The 22,675-nt window shown below is 34.0% G+C and overlaps 2 protein-coding genes across 4 annotated transcripts; both read left to right on the forward strand.

Annotated features, from left to right (window-relative positions):
• Positions 1 to 643: 643 nt before the first annotated feature.
• Positions 644 to 8,348, forward strand: LOC121777173 (DEAD-box ATP-dependent RNA helicase 16-like). 2 transcript variants are annotated; one of them, XM_042174336.1, is made up of 16 exons: positions 644 to 929; positions 1,007 to 1,165; positions 1,246 to 1,335; positions 1,452 to 1,580; positions 2,313 to 2,413; positions 2,975 to 3,089; positions 3,316 to 3,447; positions 4,111 to 4,176; positions 4,322 to 4,495; positions 4,862 to 4,957; positions 5,142 to 5,264; positions 5,898 to 5,980; positions 6,187 to 6,224; positions 6,308 to 6,522; positions 6,660 to 6,755; positions 8,212 to 8,348. In XM_042174336.1, the coding sequence occupies exons 1-15, from the start codon at positions 678 to 680 to the stop codon at positions 6,717 to 6,719; spliced, it is 1,833 nt and encodes a 610-aa protein (XP_042030270.1). In that variant the 5' UTR covers positions 644 to 677; the 3' UTR covers positions 6,720 to 6,755; positions 8,212 to 8,348. The 2 variants fall into 2 exon arrangements, with proteins under 2 accessions (XP_042030270.1, XP_042030269.1); XM_042174335.1 differs by lacking the exon at positions 8,212 to 8,348 and having other exon boundaries at positions 6,660 to 7,078.
• On the forward strand, positions 7,355 to 11,783 carry LOC121777174 (GTP-binding protein At3g49725, chloroplastic-like). Of its 2 annotated transcripts, XM_042174337.1 has the most exons (13): positions 7,356 to 8,380; positions 8,810 to 8,874; positions 8,985 to 9,047; positions 9,153 to 9,242; positions 9,330 to 9,451; positions 9,672 to 9,740; positions 10,117 to 10,261; positions 10,352 to 10,407; positions 10,601 to 10,651; positions 10,738 to 10,792; positions 10,867 to 10,923; positions 11,012 to 11,131; positions 11,225 to 11,783. In XM_042174337.1, the coding sequence occupies exons 1-13, from the start codon at positions 8,059 to 8,061 to the stop codon at positions 11,660 to 11,662; spliced, it is 1,653 nt and encodes a 550-aa protein (XP_042030271.1). In that variant the 5' UTR covers positions 7,356 to 8,058; the 3' UTR covers positions 11,663 to 11,783. The 2 variants fall into 2 exon arrangements, with proteins under 2 accessions (XP_042030272.1, XP_042030271.1); XM_042174338.1 differs by lacking the exon at positions 10,352 to 10,407 and having other exon boundaries at positions 7,355 to 8,380; positions 10,117 to 10,265; positions 10,615 to 10,651.
• Positions 11,784 to 22,675: the final 10,892 nt, after the last annotated feature.

Raw genomic sequence — 22,675 nt, forward strand, 5'->3', positions numbered from 1 at the left:
CATCATCACCATCCACTGCCGACCGCTCCTGCCTCTCCTCTAGAGACCACCGTCGACCGCCCCTCCCTTACCTCTCAATCCAAATATTCAAAGGCAAGATCCCCAAGTCAGAAAAGGATGTGAAGTCGTGGCTGTTCGGATGATGATGTTCTCCCCAGCGGCGCTAGAGGAGTTTTAGGTGATGTTTCTACCCAGCGCCACCGCCTGCTGCCGCTTTGACGCACCACCTGCTCCGGCGCACCACCAGCGGTATAGTCGGTGAATTTTTTTTAATTTTTTTTCAACAAACACAAAATGACGTCGTTTTGTGTTCCGACTGCCTAGTCACGCTTCCGACTGCCACATAGGATAAGTTTATGCCGGAAAACTATCGGGTCGGGTCGTTTGGGAAATTTGCACAACCCAATAAAGTTCATGATTTTTGACGCAACTTTTATTGTTCACGGGAAAAACTAAATTATTGTAAAAGTTCATGATTTTAGAAGCAATTTACTCATTTTTTAAAGGAAAACTTTGAAAAATAAGTTCTGTGGGCTATTATATTCAAAATAATTATTGTTGGGCCTTAAATAAAGTAAGAAAAGATAAAGCCTACAGAAAAAGCCCTAGAAAATTATAAATCCTTATTTACGTATACCTTCTCCCCCACACCTTTCACTCCAGAATTCCTAGCATCAATGGCGAAGAGAAAGCGCCAACCTCAAAGCGACAGGAAAGAGCAAGAAAAATCAGAAGATAAACTGGAAATTGAGAAGATAGAGCAAGAAGATACAGCGGTTGTTACATGCGAAGTAGTAGAAGAAGAACAGGATGACGATGAGCGGAGCTTCGAAGATTTGGGCCTCGAAGCCCGCCTTGTTCGCGCCTTATCGAAGAAATCAATAGAGAAGCCCACTCCAATCCAGCGCTTTGCTATCCCTCTCATCCTCGTATGTATTCTTCGTAATTCATCTAAATTTGCGATTAGTTAGTTTTTTTAGCTTAGTTTATGTTTCCTGTAACGCAGAAGGGTGAAGATGTGGTGGCCCGAGCAAAAACCGGATCCGGTAAAACATTAGCTTATCTGCTCCCGGTGCTTCAGAAGCTGTTCGCTGTTTCGCCGTCGAAATGGAAACTTGCTCCCGCCGTGTTTATTCTTGTTCCAACTCAAGAGTTGTGCCAACAAGTATTTTTTTAAAATCTAGTTTCAGTAATGTAGATTTTCCCTATTTTTGGTGGTTAATGATTTGCTTGTGAATTGTCAAGGTTTATTCGGAAGTGACGTCACTGATTGAGCTATGCAGAGTGCAACTAAAAGTTGTTCAGCTAAGGAGCGAGATGTCGGCTTCTGAATTGGTTGGTGAATTTAGTTTGTCACAATAATCAGTTTAGGATTTGAGTTGTTATGATCAGTTCTTATTTTAATGTGAATTTGCAAAGAATGAAGCATCTTTATTCCTTTTTTCTCGTAGAAAACGTCTTTGGTTGGGCTTCCTGAGATTGTTGTATCAACTCCTGCTTGTGTACTAACATGCTTGAAAAATGGTAGCCTTCAAGCTAAAGCTCTTGAAGAATCACTTTCAGTTCTTGTCCTTGATGAGGTATGCTGACCACTTTTGTCCTGTTCACTTCTGTTTATAATTTGAACTTAAGTTGAATTTGATTGATGTGTGGACAGTAGAACACAAATGTATACAAATTTTTTTATGTTGAACTAGAACCAATGCTTAAAAGGTCGTTCCGAAAGTTTTGTAGACCTGCTGGTCTACTCATGTATATATATGTGTATATATATCTTGTATCAGCTGTAGATACTATCTGCATAAATAGTACTCCCCCCGTCCCGGGCTACTCGCCCCTTTCCTTTTCGGCACGGAGATTAAGGAATGAGTGTATAGGAAAGTCAAAAATTACGGCTGTAGGTGAATTTTTACTAAAAATGGAAAGAGTGCAAGTAACTTGGGACGCCCAAAAAGGAAATAAGTGCGAGTAGTGTGGGACAGAGGGAGTATATATGTTTCATCGGATATAGTATTTGCAGTGAAATACCAGTTTAGTTATTGTATAGCCCCTGGCTTTTTATAAGTTATTGATATTCCAGATTTGTCATCACTTAACTGTGTTTTTAGAAGAATAGCTAGTGGCCTGCCACAGTAAAAACATGTACGTATGAACCTATCAGCCAAGATCACCTATGTATCATTAAATTTATAGTGTCTTTGTGAACTATAGCAACTTTATTTATAAGTGTATAGTTTCTATGGATTCTCATCATATTCACATAATGTCGATATGATTGTACTATGTGATTTATTCTGAATATTATCTCCCAGGCAGATCTTCTGTTGTCGTATAAATATGAGGACGATATAAAAGCACTTAAAGCTTATGTTCCAAAGAGCTGCCAGTGCCTTCTCATGTCTGCTACAGCAAGGTTCATTTCATATATAATACTGCTGCACTAATTAGGTGATAGTTGGGTTTGTACCTTACCATTTAACTGAAGCTAGTTGGCTCCATGGAATACTGTGGCTAGAATCTGTTATATGTGTCATTTGTCATTGTGAGTGTGACCTACTTGTGTTTGTTATCCCTGCAAACATACAAAATTCCACGCCTGAACATATACAATATTGTGTGACTTGTGTGCATGCTTAGACTTGATGTATATACCGGAAACTGTAAACCGTTAAGTTGGCATGCTATTTTCTGAAAACAATTTCTTGTTTTCCTGACCAGTGGGAGTCGGCTGCTATTTCTTTTTGAATTTATGACATGTTATGAGCTGGGTACTGAGAATATTTTTATAAACTTAATGAGATACATGCTGCTTATTTTCAGATGACTTTGATCAACACATGAAATGCATTCTTTCATATGTATTTTATCACTCCTACTTTATAATCCATGCATATTTCCTTTGATGCTGTTCTCACTTTGTGAACTGAGGAACATGGCTAGCTCTAAAGCCTCCTTTATTCTGCATGTTACACAGTGCTCATGTTGAAAAGCTGAAGAAGCTTATTCTACATAATCCACACATTCTAACACTACCGGAGGTGGGAGACGTAAAGGATGCTATCATCCCCAAAAATGTACAGCAATTTTATGTAAGTTATCATTAAATTTTTCTACATGGTTGTTAAAGTAAACTTTCTATTCTAGGCATGCTACTTTTGTATATTATGTGCACTGAATTACTATTTGTTCTATTCATTTTTTATGATGTCTGAAAACTACTGACCCTTTTGAGTCCCACCTGTCTTGGTGGATTTTTGTTTTAATATGTTGCCTAACAATGAACCTTTTTTGTTGTTGATCTTATTACTTGTGTAGATTTCATGTAGTGCCCGTGACAAGCTTATCCATATCCTTGCTCTCTTGAAACTGGAGCGGATTCAAAAGAAAGTGCTGATTTTTGTCAATTCCATTGATTCAAGTTTTAGATTGAAGCTTTTCTTTGAACAGGTAATGGTTCACCACTCAACCATATGGAGTGATATTATATTGATGCCCAGTGTGAATGAAATTAAGAAACCTCTTTAAGTTTTTCTAAGTAGACTGACCATAAAATCATACTACCAATTTACCACCTTTACAGCCACTTATTGGCAAAACATTGAGAAAGGGTCAAAATGTATCTAAAAGTATATCCTTAAACCATTAGCGTTACGAAAAGTGCATTCTGTTGAAGTAGTTTAATATTTTCTGCCTGTTGTGAATCTTGCAATTCACATTCAGAATAAATGAAGAGAAACATTTCTATCACTTAAAAGTTACGGGGAAGCAACTCATTGAGAGATTATTGAATAATGAATATAGAAATACTTGCAGATAAACATGTTAATAATTGCCTACTCTTGTAAGTAATTTGGAAGTCTCCTACATAAACATGGATGTACACTATAAATAAAGAATAACTATTGTGTTTAGACCTGTTATCTTTAGAATTAATTGCTGGAAATAAACATCATTGCCAAGTAAATGTGACTTTCTGTTGTATAACTCCTTGTGTTGTTTGCCCAATGCTATGTTCCAATATCGTAGTATCATAGTTTAACTTGAAGCTTAATTCTTCATAATATTATGTTATTGCGGATCAAAAGACTGACTACAGTTTTAACCTTGCAGTTTGGAATAAAATCTGCAGTTTTAAATGCTGAGCTGCCACAGAATTCTCGTCTACATATTCTTGAGGTACTAGTTGCAATATTCTCTTTGCTAGTTCCGATTGAATGTTAGGTTTTTTTTCGTAGAACATTGTCTTGTACAATCATTAGTCAAACTGAGAGAACTTATGTATTGACACTAATTCTAAACCTTTTATTTTTTTTAATCTCAGGAGTTCAATGCTGGTCTGTTTGATTACCTTATTGCAACTGACGAAAGTCAATCAGCAGAAGGGCAGAATGATAAGGAAACTCGTGCTTTGAAAAAAAAATCTATAAAGCACTCCAAGAAGTTGGATGCAGAATTTGGTGTAGTAAGAGGAATAGACTTTAAAAATGTGTACACGGTGAGCTGATGACTGGTCAACTTGTACTTAGCTTAGTATTCTCTGGTTGTTTATGTATGCCGTTCTGGGTTTGCTTATGGAGATGGCCTCCTTCTAATCTATACTACACTCCTTTTATGTGTGAAATGAACAGAAGATTATTGTATGCCTAGTTTTTTACATTGACATTTTGTCGCCTTATCTGTTTGAAACTTGCATGCTGCCCAGTCTGACTTAATTGTGAGTTCCTGCAACCCTGATCATTTGGAAAATTTGTGTTTTCGAATTGTTTCATCAACAATATTTGTGCACTACTTTGTTTGTTTATTCGATGATTATTTCAGACAAATTGATGCCGCATACTTGTGCTATCTTACTTTTTTATAGGTGGTGAACTATGACATGCCTCTAACTGCACCGGGATATGTGCATCGGATTGGACGTACTGGAAGAGCATGTAATACTGGAGCATCTGTTTCTTTAGTAAGATTATTCATGAGATCTCCATTGCACCTTCAGAAGGACATACTATTTGTTTCACCTAATTAAACATGGAGTATTTTTCAGTAGCAGCATTTATTGAATATGCTGGATTCTCTCATGCCCTTTTTTTTTAAAATTATGGAATCTGATTCACTAATCTGAATTCTGATCGATCTTTGAATAGGTATCTCCTGAGGAGATGGAAATTTTTGAAGAGATCAAATCTATTTTGGGCGAAAATGACACGGAGTCAAAATATATTGCTCCATTCGAAAATGATGTGGAGTCCTTGCGCTACAGAACCGAGGTAGATTGAATTCATTATTCCTTTCAGTAAAATCTAATTTTACAAGTGGAACAATTCCTTAAATAATACTCACGTAGTTCACATTGTGATTCTTCTCTTTTCTTGATTCTCTCTTCTTTTTCTCCATAAAGCTTTGTGGTGTATATTAGGCCGTTATATAGAATGTAGCCTCTCCACATCCACAATCTATCTGAACAATTTTCTTTTAAATGCTCAAAAGTTCGAGTCACATTCTTTGGAAGAAGTGATTTATTTATTTGCAATCTAAATACTACTTTGGGAACACCTAAATAGATATTCGTCTATGATCATCTTAGTTTCCAAGGTAGGGCGATTGGTGGAAAAAATTATTTCTGAAGCTTGGAAAATCTATATAATGCAACAGTTATATGTTAACTTCTGTACATTCTAAAATTTTCTATTAAAAGTCATTAATTCACTTGGTAAAATTTTTTTCAACAATCCTGAACTCTTGCCCTTCTCTAGCTTCCAATCCCCCCGGCGGAGGATAAGGCATGGTTTAAATATCATCCCTGCATTAAACATGCATGATGTTTGATTTTATTTATAATGACTGATGATTGATGCTTAATGCTTAATGCTTAATGCATAACCTTAACTTTGTTATTTCAGGATGTTTCGAGGAGCATAACAAAACATGCAGTGAGAGAATCACGGGCACAGGATCTAAGAAATGAAATTCTGAATTCTGAGAAGTGAGTTAGTTGTCTTCTGACAAGAACTCTTTTGGGAAAAGAAAATACTTTCTTCCTTGTCACACCTTTTTTTGGTTCTTTGGCCTTAGAGTTACATTACCACTTCGGTTACGAACCCACACCCTTTAACTGCAATTACATGTCAATATTGATATTATCTAGTTTTCTCATAGAATGCTTCTTGTCTTATTTCTGAAAATGTGTAGGTTGAAGGCTCATTTTCAAGATAACCCAAAGGACTTGGGTAAATTCAATCTTACTTGGTTAAAAATGTGATCAACTCTTTTTAGTTTAAACCTGTTATAAATGTTGGTGTTCTTTGTGCAGATCTGTTGAAACATGACAAAGTTCTGAGCAAAAAGGAACCTGCTGCGCACCTTCGTGATGTGCCAGAGTACTTACTGGACGCAACAACAAAAGAAGCTAGCAAGATTGTAAAGCTTGCTAGAGCTGCCATGGGAAATACTGGTTCTACTAATCGCAGAGGTTTCAAAGGAAAATTCAAAAAAAGCAGAGATCCCTTGAAAACATTCTCTGCTGAGGTAAAATACTTTCGAGCGCTCGTGTGACTGTCGTCCGCTTTATTCTCTTCTTTGCTAGTTGCCTGGTAAAAGAACACTGGCCCAAAGCTTGTGAAGCATCCATGTCATTGCAATGTAAACAAAGTCTTTTGTTTCAGGCACCAAAGCGGGGCCGTAAAGGTGGAATGAAGAGGAAAGGTAAAAACCAGGATGAGTGACACTAACACCAGAAAACATTATCGAATTATATTGAGGTACGAATCTCCATATACATCAGCTTTGAAAGTCTTGGTTAGGGACACTCCCATCTCTATCCGCATTGCCTTAATATAAACAATAACAAGAATCCTTTGTATGAGCTTTTCTGAAAATAGTGTGGTACATATATTAACAGATCTGTTGTGTCGGAGGAGATCGTTTTAGGGCAGTGGAAATTTTGGTAGATTGTAGTATATTAATAATATGCAAGCGAGTTCTTTATATATTCAAGAATTGTAATGTCTGTCGGCAAATAATTACTTTAATGATTTTTTTTATCATCCCTTTATTGGGTTTTAACTTTTAAATGTTGCATTCCTTTTGACATTGAGTAGATCAATGGACTTTCTTGGTTCTGGTAATTTTGGTTTAAGATCAAAATATAACTTAAGATTTATATTAATAGAAATGATGCTGCATCTGGTAATTGAAATTGAATTAAACTTTATGCTACTTTATATCGATAATTTAATTTTTTTTATTGATTTTATTTTAAGTAACCATTCCCGCATAATCCTATCTTATTAAGTGAATCTAATAAATATTTACACATCTTTTATATTTAAAGTGAAATAAATAATTAAATCAAGTATACTACATTTGTTCCATAATAAGAGTTATATTTGGTGTCTACACAGATTTTAGGAAATGTAAAGAATAATGAATTGGAAAAGTTAGTAACGTAAATAATAGTGGATTGGAAAAGTTAGTAGAATTTAGTGGAATGAGTTAATGGAACGTGACATGTGACTCTTATTCTTAGACGAACTAATGACAAAATGTAGTAATTTTTATTGTGGGACGCGGGCACTATTATGGTAAAACCAAACTAAATTATCTAGATGCCATTTCTCTTCTCCAACCTTCTTAGACAAACAACTTCTAATGTAAAATACTTCACCTAGTTTATTGACTCTCATTACTCAAGTGCAGACAACAAGAGAAGAGAGACCATCAAATATGCAAGGGCAAAAGAAACTTTTTTAAAACTTAATCTTATCACTAGCAAATACTAGTAATGTTTAATGACTTGTTATTGATGCATATGAGCAAGTTATTCTTACAAGTCAATAATCTGATACAAAACGCAGATATAAAAGATCGAATTTTAATAAATATGTTTAATCAGAAAACGAATATTGGTTGCCATATGAAATAAAATTAGGAAAAAAATAAATTAGAACGTGTTAAAATTTAGTCTTGTAATTTAACCTGAAAAGCCATTTTCCAGTGTTCACACTATTTTCCGCTGTCTTGAAAATCTGCGGCAATTGATTGATCAAACATAGAAAGCAAGACATGCTGAGAAGCAATCTTCACCGGCGTTCCCCTATTTCCACCCTAAGCCCTTCTCAATTTCCTCCCTTATCCCGATATTTTTCGAATTCAAATCAAGACCAAGATGAAACTTACAGGGACCCTGACGCCCCGCCTCGCCTCTTCGTTGTGCAGCCACGGCTCCGCCCTCAAACCCATTTGAAGGCCAAGCTGGAGGAGGCCCTGAGTCTTGCTAATTCTTTCGAGCAACAGCGTGACGAGTTTAGTGCCACGGGGTCTCCGGACAAAGACATGCCGCCGCATCTCGTTGTCCAAAACCCCGCCACCAAAGCACCTCGCGCCGGTTATTCCCCCTTTCCCTATTTTCCTTCACCTCTATTTATCAGTTTGTTTGCTGGTCAGGTATCGGTATGCTTTTCAATTTTGAATTGTCATAGTTGCAAAAAAACTGTGTCTTTATTTGTGTTGTTGTATGTTTGTTGCCATGGCTTGAGTTTCTGTTCAAACAAATTCAAAAATTTTTGTGTTAAATGTTGAGTTATGTTGATATGAAGTTATGTGGATATGTTAAATTTGGGGAAATGACAGGAAGCTGGTGTCTGAATAGATGGTTAATCAAGTGATAGTTACAATAGTTGGACAATTAGTAAGAATCAAGAATGCTTCTTGTATAGGGCTGTGGTTTCCTTTCACCTTATAGAACTCAAAGTCAGTGAGGTTTTTTGACATATAAATAACTGAAACTTAAAGCCGAAACTTCGCAATGTGGCAGATACATATTTTGGACTTGGGACTGTGGAAACAGTTAAGTGCCACATAACTAATTTGGAAGACAAGGTAGGACATTTCATTTTGAAGTAATTGTTTTATTTGTCTGAGATTATGAATAGAACTGATGAAATGAGAATGAATGAATTTTGCTTTGTTTGTTGCTATCATACTAATAGGAAGAGGTGGATGCTGTTTTTGTCAATGCTACTCTTAGGGGTATCCAGCAGCGGAATCTGGAGGCAAGTTTTTATCTTCTTGTATTGGCAAACTCCATTTCAAATTAATTTTCCCAGAGAGTCTTTTTCTCACCATTATGCTACTTTCCTACTTCCACATTCTTACAGAGGGCCTGGGGCAAGCCTGTTCTAGATCGTGTTGGCCTCATTATACAAATTTTTAATGCTCATGCTCAGACCAAGGAAGCTAAATTGCAGGTAAACTTGAATTTCTTTGCAATCTTCCTATTCTTTCTCTGCAATCTATATTCAAAATTTAGCTAAAGCAATTTTATCACTGTACAGGCTGAATTAGCAGCTCTGATGTGTAAAAGAAGCAGGCTTGTCCGAGTTCGTGGGCCCGATGGGCGTAATACATTTGGGGGATCTGGGGGAAATGGAGAAATAGAAGTTGTTAGTGCTAGAGGGTAAGTTTGGTGTTTCTGCAATCAGGAAACTTCTTATCTGGTTATGCATTTCTTATTATCTATCTTTCAAAACTCTCTTCTCCTTCACCCTGGAGAGCTGTCATGTACAGAGACTAATATCTGTTGCATTTGTGTACAAAAACATACTATAATTCTCTTCTGACTTTACTTATAGCGATTCCAGTATTAGGGTTGTCATATGTGTATTATTAATTTGCAGGAGAGCAAGCGGAGGGCGCGGTTTTATCAGTGGTGCTGGAGAGACAGAAATTCAGCTTCAAAGGCAAAGGTATGCTTTAATATTTATCACAACAATTATTGCTTCTGTTGTCTATTTTGTATTCGTTGCACTTGGAGAATGATTTCTTGTAGTAAGTATATTAGAGTTCAAATTTGCCGTCTTATTTCTCTGAAATTTGTTATTTGGATGGATATGGTTGTCCAAAGCTCTCTGATGAATAATAGTATGGCTTTAAAACATGTTTCCATCAATGTAATCTAAAATACTACTATGAAATAACACTGTGCAAGAGAGAATCGTAGTGACTGTGAGACTTCCTTATTTGGCATGAAAGCATGTATTGGCAAAACATAGGACCAGCAAATGTTTTTAAAAACACTTCACTTCTGGTTTTGTTTATATTTCTGCTTTTATTTGTTTTCAGAATCTTGGAAAGGAAGCAAAAGTTGTTAGCTGAAATTGCTGATGTTAGAAGAACTCGAGCCATGCAGCGTGCTGCACGGAAAAGGGATGAAAGGTTACCAGGACAAGAAATCCCTACTGTTGCTGTAGTTGGCTATACAAATGCTGTAGGTGATGCATATCGATTTCTTATTCTACAATCTGCATTTGGTTCTAGACTAATGTGATACCAATTTGTCCCCACAAACTTCTTCCAGGGAAAGTCTACATTAGTTAGCAGACTCTCAAACACCTATATTTACTCTAATGATCGGTAAGACAAAGGAATTTGCAAAGATACTTGTGAAGTTCTTTCTCCCGTTTCTTAAGCAACCTACTTTATGAGTCTCTTAGTTACCAGAACTTCATTTTATCTTTTGGGTTTGCTATACATGTGAGAAACATTCATATGATGCAACATCTGGACTTATCGCGCTAGCCACTGACACGAAGTTTTCCTCTGTCAGATTGTTTGCAACAGTTGATCCTAAGTTAAGAAGTGTTAAGCTTCCATCACGGTAATACTGTTATCTAATTACTGTTTTGATAGTTTCAGTTATATCTTAGTATCCGTCATTAGTTATTGATTTTTTTTGTATATTAGGAGAAAAGTTCTGCTCAGCGACACAGTCGGGTTCATCTCGGATTTGCCTGTTCAGGTAGCGAAATTCTTCTAGATTACCTTTCCATATTGACGCCTACTCTCTGTGGTCGCTGATGTTTTGTTCTGCAGTTAGTGGAAGCATTTCATGCTACATTGGAAGAGGTTATCGAAGCTGACCTCCTAGTGGTATGTGTTTCATCGAAAAACATCATTCCCCTTCCTGTTAGGCGAATTGGCTCTTTTGGAATGTCTTAAAATTTTATAAGGTTTGCAGCATGTACTGGACTCGAGCGCTCCAAATCTTGAAGAAAACCGAGAGTCTGTAATGGAAGTCCTTAGGAGGATCAATGTGCCTGAAGAGAAGCTCCAAAACATGATTGAAGTTTGGAATAAGGTAAATAGCTTGAAAACCTTCCAACTTTCACATTTCTTGATTGCATATCCTTACGTTCCCCAGAGTTAACACGGAGTCTGAATTTCCCTCCAGGTCGACCTTCTAGAGGAGAAATCTGAGATGTGCGATCTTGATGAAGAAGAAGAAGATGATGTTGATGCCACTTGTGATCAACATGATGACAACCAAGTTATCAACTGTAACGACTCAGGTGATCTTGAAGAGGACATATATCATGATCATTCTGATGACGAGCAAGAATCCAGGCTTAGCTTCGATGATTGCTCCAATACTGTCAACAGGCACTTTTCAGGGGAAGACACGAAGGCTATAGCTTCTGGTAATGGTTCTGAATTTCAATCAGAATCCTCGGAGATTGTCAAAACATCTGCTGTAACCGGGGTCGGCTTACAACAACTGCTTGAGCTCATGGACAGCAAGCTGAAACCATGTCGAGCGGTAGAAAGGAATAGCTTCTTCCATAGTAAGTGGAGACCACCGCGTCGAGAAGATAGCGATATAGCAGTCTGAACGGTAGGATTCCCTATTTTGGTTAGGTTTTGGTGCACAATTTGACATGTACAACATTTTGTAATGTATCTCTTAGGGTGTTCGGTTTGCAAGATTATATTCCATGATTAAATTTGTATTATGTTTGGTTCATGAGATTGAATCACATGACTTAATCCTAGATGGGTAGTCGTCATGAGATAATTAGTCATAGCCTCTTATACTTAATCCTAGATTATATCTTGCTACTATTTTATCTAGGAAATTGAATATCACCTTAGGGGGTGTTCGGTTAACAAGATTAAATCTCATGATTAAATATGTATCATGTTTGGTTCATAAGATTGAATCATTCAACTTAATCCTAGATGGATAGTCTCATGATAATTAGTCATAGCATCCCCCCTCTAACTAAAATAATCTCACAACTTAATCCTAGATGGATAGTCTCATGATATTAGTCATGGCAACCGAACGCCACCTTAGTGTACTCATAAGAATGTTATCTTATGATTATTTGCTCATCAAAATATCACCATTTTAATTAGGCTTATCACTCTTCCTTTTTTCAATTATTTAGGAGTACTTGTTGTGACTCAAGATATGATTCATACTATTTGTTACTCCTCTTTGACATTAGGTCCCAAAATTACTTACAGTCTTTGTTCGCTCCAAACATATGATCTAAGAGCATCCACATTAAATAGATGGAACCAAACTGTGAGAATTGGTGGTGCGGTGTTGTGCAGTCCCAACACATTGGCGCCAGAGGGGCGAGGGAGGCGAGGTGCGGTCCGAGACCGAGGCCGAGGATGCTAAAATTCTTTATATTTATTTATTCAATTTTTCCTTTTATAAATGCAATATCAAACAACACCAAACAATCACAATTCATCTTCATTTTCAAAATTCTCTTTAAATTTCGATAGATCTCCACAAAGAAAATGACAGTTCGCACAGATGGCGAGGATGCTAATATGATGCAATTGATATTGACAGTCGACCGTGTGGTGAAAATGGAGATACAATAGAGGGTTGCTACTCCAAGGCCTCAACGACCTAGGATGTACGTGCCCCCCGAGAATGACTCAATTATTGATGAATATGCAGGAAAAGGTACATCACTTCCCTGGTATAGTCGACATCTTATATTGCATGCACTAGGAATGGATGAATTTGATAATAATTAAAATAGATGAAATAAAAGAAGTTTGTTGTGATTTGATTTGGAGGTGTTAAGACATGATTTAGGCTTTGATTAAAATGCTAACATGGAGTATATGATTTAGATGACAAAATAAGGGTGAGTTGTGGATAAGCTAGCCCAATTTCAGTTGGCGGAACTAGACTGTTCCATGGAAAATGAGCCCATGACAAATGCCCAAATAATAAAGAATTCATAAGTTACGTTTTAATATCTGGACAATTGAACTAAAAATGTTCCCAACTATATATAATTACGATTAAAGACCCCAATCATCACAAAATTAACACAATCATCCAATAATTCAAATTCCGGTCATTAAATACGTGGCTAGATCGAAGTAAGGGTAAAGAGATATAATATTGAAAATTGACTTTTGGATTTAGGAAGAAATTAGTAAAAGTTGTAAAAAAAATGTTAGGGTGAAAATGAGGAAATTGGACATGATGTTTGGTTAAGAAATCCTGTTTAGGAGGCACGTGAACATAGTAGCGAAAGCAATGAGATTTTGCCGGCTGCTAATTAACCTTTCCTTTTCCTATTCGCAACTTTTAATCCCCACTTTTAAATTCCACATTTTGGCAGAAGCTTCGTTAAGTTTCTAAATTCCCAGCAGCATCACTAATTTTGCCCAAATTGAATTACATTAATGTAAAGTTGTTGTGTTTTGTTCAAGGATCTTGATACTGATCACACTTTAATGCCAAAAGATAGCATCCACACCTTTTTTTGACCAATAAAAGAATTATATTATGAACAAATTAGATGTGCACTTGTCTTTGTATAGCTTTACAAGTAATCTTAGCCACCAAGCACCGGATTTTTCATTCTCTCAAAACAAAATCACGTACTTAATTATGTTAATCAATCTTTGGGCGTATAAGAAATCAAGTATTGATATTTAGGTTATTTATAGAATTAAAATTAGTCAATTTTTTTTTTGAGGCATTAGAATCAAAATAAATGTTAGAACTCTTATTGAACAAACGATAGAGATTCGTAGATGGTCGGTAAAAGGACATCATTAAATCAAACCACCATTTCAAACATTTTTCCAATTTCCAAAAAAAATGAAAGATTTAGAACCAAACAAATATTGTGTGGATAAAAAATTAACTTCCTAGTATTCAAGAAGAAAACTCATGCCGTGGGCGTGGCAAGACAAGAGATTCAAATGTAAGAGCATCCACAAGAGATTCAAATGTAAGAGCATCCACAATGGTGCCTAGCGCACCGCCTATTGTGGCAGGAGGATTTTTAGAGCTAATGATGTGGCATGAGGAGTTTGTGGCTAGACTATGACTGGGCTATTGCCGGGCTATTCCTATTGTGGATGCTCAAACGAGGTATTCGTTAGATCATAGGACGGATGAGGAGCGTCTCAAAACACTATTTCTTAGACTCTTCACCATGCCTCCTCCTACCTAGAAAAGGAATATCATAGTACAAGACATGAAATGGACTAATGGTGACTGCGGGTGGATATTTTTATGGAGAATGAATCTCTTTGCTTGAGAAGAGAACTTAGTTGGAGATTTGTCTCTACCCATTTATCATGTAGTCTATAGTGCAAATACGAGGTATTTTGACAAATCTCATACTTTCTCTATTTTTAACTTTGTTTTGCAACTTAATCAACTGCTACATAAGGAGAATCCTCATGATAAAAGTGGAAGTTTAACTTCGGAAAAATTTGTCTTGATGTTTCAGGAGTTGAAGAAAATATTCCGCGGTGTCCAGACCACGTGGATTGATGACGTGGTGTGTCCCACTAATTAGAAGTTCACAAATATGAGTAATAGAAATATATGAATTAAGCTATATACGGTATCTAGTTCTTATATATAGAATACAATTTTGAATTTAAAAACTTTTCAAATTATAATATAAACTATTAATAACACGCATATATAATAATGTATTCCATCTTTTTTATTATCTATTTACATCATTGTAAGACTAATTTATATAAGTATTTTTTTATTTTGTGTAATGGTAAAATAAAATTATATAAATATTTTTCATTTCATGCCTATAGTACTAATATAATTAATTATGATTTAGTTTATAGTACTATATTTTTATTCATATTTCTTTTCATATATAAATACAAAATAAAAAAATAGTAAACTTAAGTTAATGTATTGTGATTATTTGAGATACATACAATACTAAGTAATTTTATTTATTTTGTGTATTAATAAAATAAAATTATATATAATTTTTTTTAATTCCGTGTCTATAGTACTAACATGATTAATTGTGCTTTAGTTTATTATTGTGTTTTTATTTTTGATTTGTTTTCATGTATAGATACAAAATGAAAAAAATAGTAAATTTAAGTTGAAGTATTGTGATTTTTGAGATACATATATACGTTCCATATATTTCTCTATAAAATAAATAAAAGAAGAGAGAATAGTCTCAGCAAATTTAAATAAATCACCTAGAATGATGTGAATAGATAATAAAAATAAATATATTATATTATTATATATATGCGTGTTATTAATAGTTTATATTATAATTTGAAAAGTTTTTAAATTTCAAAATTGTATTCTATTTATAAGAACTAGATACCTTATATAGCTTAATTCCTATATTTCTACTACTTATATTTATCAATTTCTAATTAGTGGGACACACCACGTCATCACGCCACGTGGTGTGTCTTAACCACTGAATATTTTCTCGAGTTGAAGACAATTAGTTTGCTCTATCTAAGGAGGAGTTTAACACATCATTTAACTGCAAGATTTTCGAACATTTTTTTGTTTCACTCCTGCAATCGTTGGAACATATCCATGTGTATCTCTAAAGAATTTATGATGTGCTTCCTTGTGTAGGAGGGAGCCCCATTCCATAAGTTAGACAAAAATGTAGTTGTTTGCATTCTATGTTAGTATTACCTGCTCCATTTGGGATGTTAAGAATGAGATCATTTACCAAACTTATTTCTTCATTTTCCAATTATATAAATGTACATATATCCGAAGAAGACAGAACAAGAAAGAAAGAAGGCGAAAAATCTCGTGTAATTTGGACCTAATATCGAGTGGCATCATGTTGTGTTGCATTGTGTGGGAACAAAAATGTACGATTTCTCTAAAAATCTTGTCACATTCTTTATTTTAAATGTTGGATATAACTACATCATACATGAAGGTGTTTGGGGCCTATGGATCTCCAACAATTCTAAATTTTTCTAAAAATACTTCAATAAGTTTATGTTATACATATTTATGATGATTATTTAATTAATTAGTTAAATTTGAGAATTTGGAATCTAACTTATGCGGAAACTTTATTCCCTTTACTAATTCATTTCTCTTTCTTTGTTATTTGTATTTGATTTAAGATTAATAACAAGATGTATAATTAATTTTTCTGCGGTTGAGTCGTTATTTTGATTTCATGAAATTTTGTTAAGGAAGTTGTGAGATGTGTTCTTGAATCCGTTAGTGTAAAACATCTATCTGTGTGTCTGGATATAATGGCATATGATCAGAACTACTAGTTTGGATATATCTATACACTCTTAATCATTTATCAAACTCTAATGTCCCATTTCTTCTATACAAAAGTGTTCCCATTCAGACACTAAATCGTGCTATTTCTTAAGACAACATGACCCCAATTACCTCACCTATATTGGGTTTGTGGTCTATGTTAATTTTGAATGCATTAATTCGTACAAAATTTCAACACATAATTAACGCGTCTCGTACAAAATTTCATTGAAAACTCTCACTATCAAGCAAAGCTGGAATAGTCCCATCCAATATGCCCACAAGCTTAACACTGTATGGGATGCACCAAATATCCAAAATTAAATAATTTCTTTTACAAATTCTATCTTGCATCATTTGACGTTGGTTTTATCTACATATTCCATCCGTTTTTGAGTAACAGACAAACTTGTAAATGAAACGGATTTTATATACAATTGGTAAAGTAAGAGAGGGATGAAAAGGGGAGAGAGGGCGGTAAATGAAACGGATTTTATATACAATTGGTTTTATCTACATATTCCACATTATAAACTATGCGTATGATTATTATTTGTTCAAAACTTTCTATATTTAGACATGGTCTAATTTTAGACGACGGTTCAAAATAGTAAAACTTGTCTATTTTTTTAGGACATTGCGAGTATACAAGTGGACATGTCAATCGGGCCAATCCACTCAGATTATCGAACAATTCAGATTTAGGGAGTACTATGATTTGTCGAGGTTATCAATTTTTAAATTTTGTCAGGCTATTCAGGTCAATTAACTAGTTTCAGACCGAATTGACATACATATATATACAAGAGCGATTGCTACATCTGACAACTAAATAATACGTGTATCGACTAAGAATTTGGTATTTTGAAGAAACATGCAGGCCTAGAACTTTCTTAAATGGGGACCTCAAATTTTGAATAAAACGAAGTGTCCGATATTAGCATAATTATGTCAGGTTATAATAATATATGTGAGAATCTGTGTGGATGAATGTATTTCGTATGAAGAATATTGGAATATACGTATGTAAAATTGATGTGTAAAATTGAATAACAAAAGACTTGGTTAATTGCCAATAGAATTACATTGATAGCGATAGATTTACTATTAGAGCATTATAAAGGAAATTGAATATCTTTTTGTATATTCACTCTGATAATTATTTGACTGTCGCACTTTTATTTTAGTTTTTGTAAGATGTCACATTTACTTTTCGGAAAAAGTTCTCTTTCATATCAATATAAAAATATATTTTATCTTACCACTTAATATACAAAACGACATTTTTTAAAATTCTATTTCTTCACACAAGTATAAAATCTATTATGAAACGGAGGGATTACGTAATTATGAATTGCTTAGACTTCTTTGTAAGTAAATGTACACATGAAAATTATTCAGCAATAATATTCATGTTTTAACATTAAATAATAATACTGATGTTTCAACGCCATCTGGTACTAACCATTGGTATTCTGTTGTTGACTGAAGACGAACAATTTGAATTATACATTATTAAAAATCCATCAATAAACTCCAATTTTTTTTCTTTATTTAGCACCGGAGGGAACTAACAATTTTCACATATACTATAATTCTTGCCTACTAATCCTTAGGTTTGACTTAATAGCATCAATTAATGCTCAGGTTTGTTGAGTAAGACAAGAATTAAATAGACCACACATACAGAGTTGATTAAGGAGTCGATTTTTCACACGACTTTGTAGTAAAGTCAATAGCTAGTTAATTAATTTATCATAACTCTCACTCGCAAATTGAGCATGAGAAATGCTGATTCAAGTTTACATGCATATTTACGTTACTTATGTCTTATGTAATGATCAAGTTGGTGACCGTTGCTTTCATTGACTTTTCAACTTGGCTTTTTGCGCAGACCATAAAGCAACTTCATTTTTAATTTGTAATATTATATCAAAACCATTATCGTTAAAAACTCAATACTATATATTTACTTCTTCCGTCTTACAATACAAATTAATAGTTATACACATCTTTCTTTTTTTATATTTAATACTCTTTCTTTCTAGAAGAGTAAATGAGGATAATGTACCTAGAGAATGTGGGTGTCAGTTTTACCTTAGTGAGAAATGGAAAGCATATGAAGCTCAAGCTTTCAATAAGTATAACATTTTCTGGCTTCCATATTTCTTTCTACTCATATTGTATGAGATGCATATACAAAAGTTACATGCAACTAAACTCAAGCGATGTGATTCAGTGGAATGGACACATTCATCAACAACTAGACATCTGATCGATTATTAGCTTTAAGTTAAAAGTAACTTTAAATTCTTGGATTTGTTTTCCTACTGATCATACTTGTATAAAGTTAGCAAATATAAAGTTAGCAAGGAGAATCCGCCAATAGAAATTTCACCACAACAAAAAAAAGTTAAATATATAAAAAAATGTAATGTAATACTCCCTCCGTCCCGCACTACTCGCACGTTTTCTTTTTGGCACGGAGATTAAGGAATAAGTGTATAGCAAAGTCAAATATTACGGCTGTAGGTGATAATTTTTACTAAAAATGGAAAGAGTGCAAATAACTTGGGACGCCCAGAAAGGAAATAAGTGCAAGTAACACGGGACGAAGGGAGTATAAAATGAATATTTATATTAATAGATAAATGGGATTTGAAAATGGGCCCCCTTTAGTTGGAAATGAGGGTGCAAATGGGACATATGGTGTGGGGGTAGAAGTGAGGTTGAGGAATGGAGTGAATGTGGGAGTCATGTTAGATGTCAGCATAAGCAAATCCTTCTCTAAGTTTAATGGTCCATTCATCCACTGTAAGAGGGGGGTAGTAATCGTCTGTGGTGGGGGCTTTCACATGTCCTATTCACCCTCTTCTCACTACATGCCACGTGGCTCCCTTCTCAGGTTAAACTATGATACTCTCCTACCTAGCTATGTTGCAACAACTAATAACCAAACCTAAACTATGCCTAATTTTGTATTCGCCGTCGCAATATTGTACTTCAGATTATATATATATATATATATATATATATATGGGGCAATAATTAATATTGAACATATATAATACTATGTTTGATAATATTGGTATGAGATTTTGGCAGGCTATGAATTAGGAATTGTGTTGGGATGAATATGAATTATGAAGTATGATTGACTAGCTTCAAATTTGAAAAGATATTGGTTGCTTGACTTATGAACTTGCATGTGCTCTTGTTTTCCCTATACATGTGAAAGGAATTGAAGTCCCATATGCCTAATTAAATTTAAATGTATAGTGGAAATCCTGATTGGGCCACACCAACAAAGTCAATTGGTTTTCGTATTAAAAACTCATCAATCATGGTCTTTTATTGAGTGAATACTATTTTCTAGATATTTCAGATTTTTTTCCATATGTTTTATAACGTTTCAATATTATGGAACCTTAAACTGAGATGTGTATGTGTGTGGTCTATTTAGTTTTCATAAGTTTTATGAAATCTAGGGTTCTTATTTCTTTCAACCAAGTATAACTCAAAGAAGTGACAATTTTCTAAATCATGCGATTGCACAAATTGGTGATAAAACATGTATTCGAGGGATAACATTTGAAACATAAAATATTAGTACTCCCTTGATTTAATTAAACAACAATAATACATGAGGATTAAATTGAACCCAAAAAAATAATTGCCAGGCAGTGTAAAACGAGATAACCCAATGAATAAGTAGAAATATCAAAATGATTGATTTTGACATAATTGATATATAGAAACATGAATTTATTAGATATGAAAAATTAAATTTTTATAAAATATGATTTTCCGAAATCTCACTACATTAGTATGACTGAGATGTCATATCTTGTCTGTGGATTAACTTCAATTAGTTAACAAGGATTTGAAGGGATGAATCAAGTGTTTACCATTTGGGAGGCCGACTCTGCTCATTGGTTGGGTAGGATTAAACATAATGATCAAGAGATAATTAAGAACTAATCCAAGTCATTACCAAACTTCATGCACGTAGCTCATAACTATAAAAATTGATTAATCTTTTTGTATCTGCTTTTTTCTTAGACAAAAGATAGAAGTCCCTAGATTTCGTCCCTATATTTGATCTCCTGGTCTCTATATTAATTTACAAAGAAAACTTTCACAGCTTGAATTAGACCATTGAATTTAAAAAATAATTATATTTTATATTAATGTCATATAAATTCATAATTTTTACGTAAGCATCTACTTACCCATTTCTCTAGCATGTATATGAAACGAAATATTGGTATAATAATTAAAATAATGAGCTGTGATCAAATTATCCCGCAATATTAAAAATCAGCAATAAAAAAATACTCCCTCCGTCCCCTAATAGGAGTCGCTCTTTGACCGGGAACGAGTTTTAAGAAATGTAGAGAAAAGTTGATTGAAAAAGTTAGTGGAATGTGGGACTCATATTTTTATATGAGTTTTATAATAAAATGTGAGTGAAGTGAGTTAGTGGAATGTGGGGCCTACTATCATTTATGGTAAAAATGAAGAGTGGCTCTTAATGGGGGACGGCCCAAAATGGAAATTAGCGACTCTTATTCGGGGACGGAGGGAGTATGATTTTTAACTTTTGTCTCAATTTTCCACAACAAAATGTTGCAGTTTCATTCTGTAATACGTAGTAATATTATTGATTTGGCAAAGAACTCTTTTGAATTGATGATTTGCGTGTTGAGAAAAATGATAAAATTCATGAGCAATCTCGTTTCCTTTGATTTTTTCAATGTCGCCTTATATACACGTAGAAAAATTAAGATCATTGTTGAAACTCTTGACTTTTGTAGTTGATTTTAAAATTGCCACCAAAATTTGATCAATATTAATGTATTTTGGCAATTTAAGCTATATTAGAGATTACATTTTACATACTGTAAAGATCCTTTACCGAGATTTTGCGAATTAAGTGTAGTGTGATGATAGTGTAAGGTTGCACCTAAATTTTAAGTGTATCATAAATATTGTTAACCGCTATAGTAATGTTCAAAATTGCTAAATCGCTCACACATAGCATAGAAAATTAATTTTAAGGAGTCAAGGACATGCCCACCCCAGTTAAAAAAAGGCACAAATGAAATAAATTCGTAATACAATGCAGAAAAATGCATTATAAATGTATAACACAGTTATAAAAAAATTCGAGACGATTGAAAATTAAATTAACACTAAGTAGGAGTATATAAATTGGTCTATGCATGTGGTTTAGAAGTTATTATCCACGCCAACCCTCTATTTTTTTTCATCTTTTATTTTTTACAATTCATCCTTATTTCATATAAATTGCTAGTACTTAATCAAAATACAGATTTCATTTATATATAAAGAAAATTACATGATTGCTAGTACCTTTCGAAAAGGTACATCTATAATTAATATGAATCCTACACATACATTATTCAAAATCGAATATTACAGTATGTAAAATCCGAATCATTCGTCGCAGGGACAGACATGCACAAACGTTTTCAATTAAACAAAATTAATTAAATTTAATTTGAAATAATGCTTCAAAATTTAAAGAATTAAGATCTATGATTCAAATTTAATCCACCCTAAAAAAGTTATCACCTAGCTTGCATGCTTACAGCGTAACTAAAACTAATAGACATATATAATGATTTAAATCATGTATAAGAGAAGTTGAGTTCAGTATCAAATTCCCATACATACTGACAAAAAAACAACGGCGGATTTAAACATCACCACTTAGAGTAACTATGAAAATCACAGGTAGGTGGAGATTCTCAAGACATTTATATAGACGCAATATATACCGTTAATTTTCTATATTCGACAGTGATATAAATGTCAAGTTTTAAATTTTATTATTTTAAATTATAATTTTGGTGGTTTCATACAATATCTGTGTTCTCCTACGTAAATACAACCAGTATTTCTGCGACGCAAATTTAAGAGAACTATGGTTATAATAAATGTCCCGTTAGTTTTTATTGTTCTTAAAAAGAAAAACACAATACTCCATATTCCTCTATCAGTGAATCAGTAACTCAATTTATAGTCAAACAAATAAACTCAAATATAGCATAAAAGAGGTTCCCGGATCATCTATCAAAGATTATGGTTCCCCTCAAATTAAGCAAAACCCATGTTCCATATTTGCTTTCTTGCATACTTATCTTTTTTTCCTTCAATGGTGCTCACATTTTTTTCCATCTAGTAGTACTCTAGTAGGTGAAATTGCTTAAGACAATGTTAATATAGGTGTTTATTCTAACTATAAGAATATATTTGGTATCCTCTGTTGAAAAAGATGTTATGTGCATTTTAATA

The sequence above is a fragment of the Salvia splendens genome, chromosome 18 (assembly GCF_004379255.2).
Source record: "Salvia splendens isolate huo1 chromosome 18, SspV2, whole genome shotgun sequence".
In the NCBI taxonomy this organism is placed as follows: domain Eukaryota; kingdom Viridiplantae; phylum Streptophyta; class Magnoliopsida; order Lamiales; family Lamiaceae; genus Salvia; species Salvia splendens.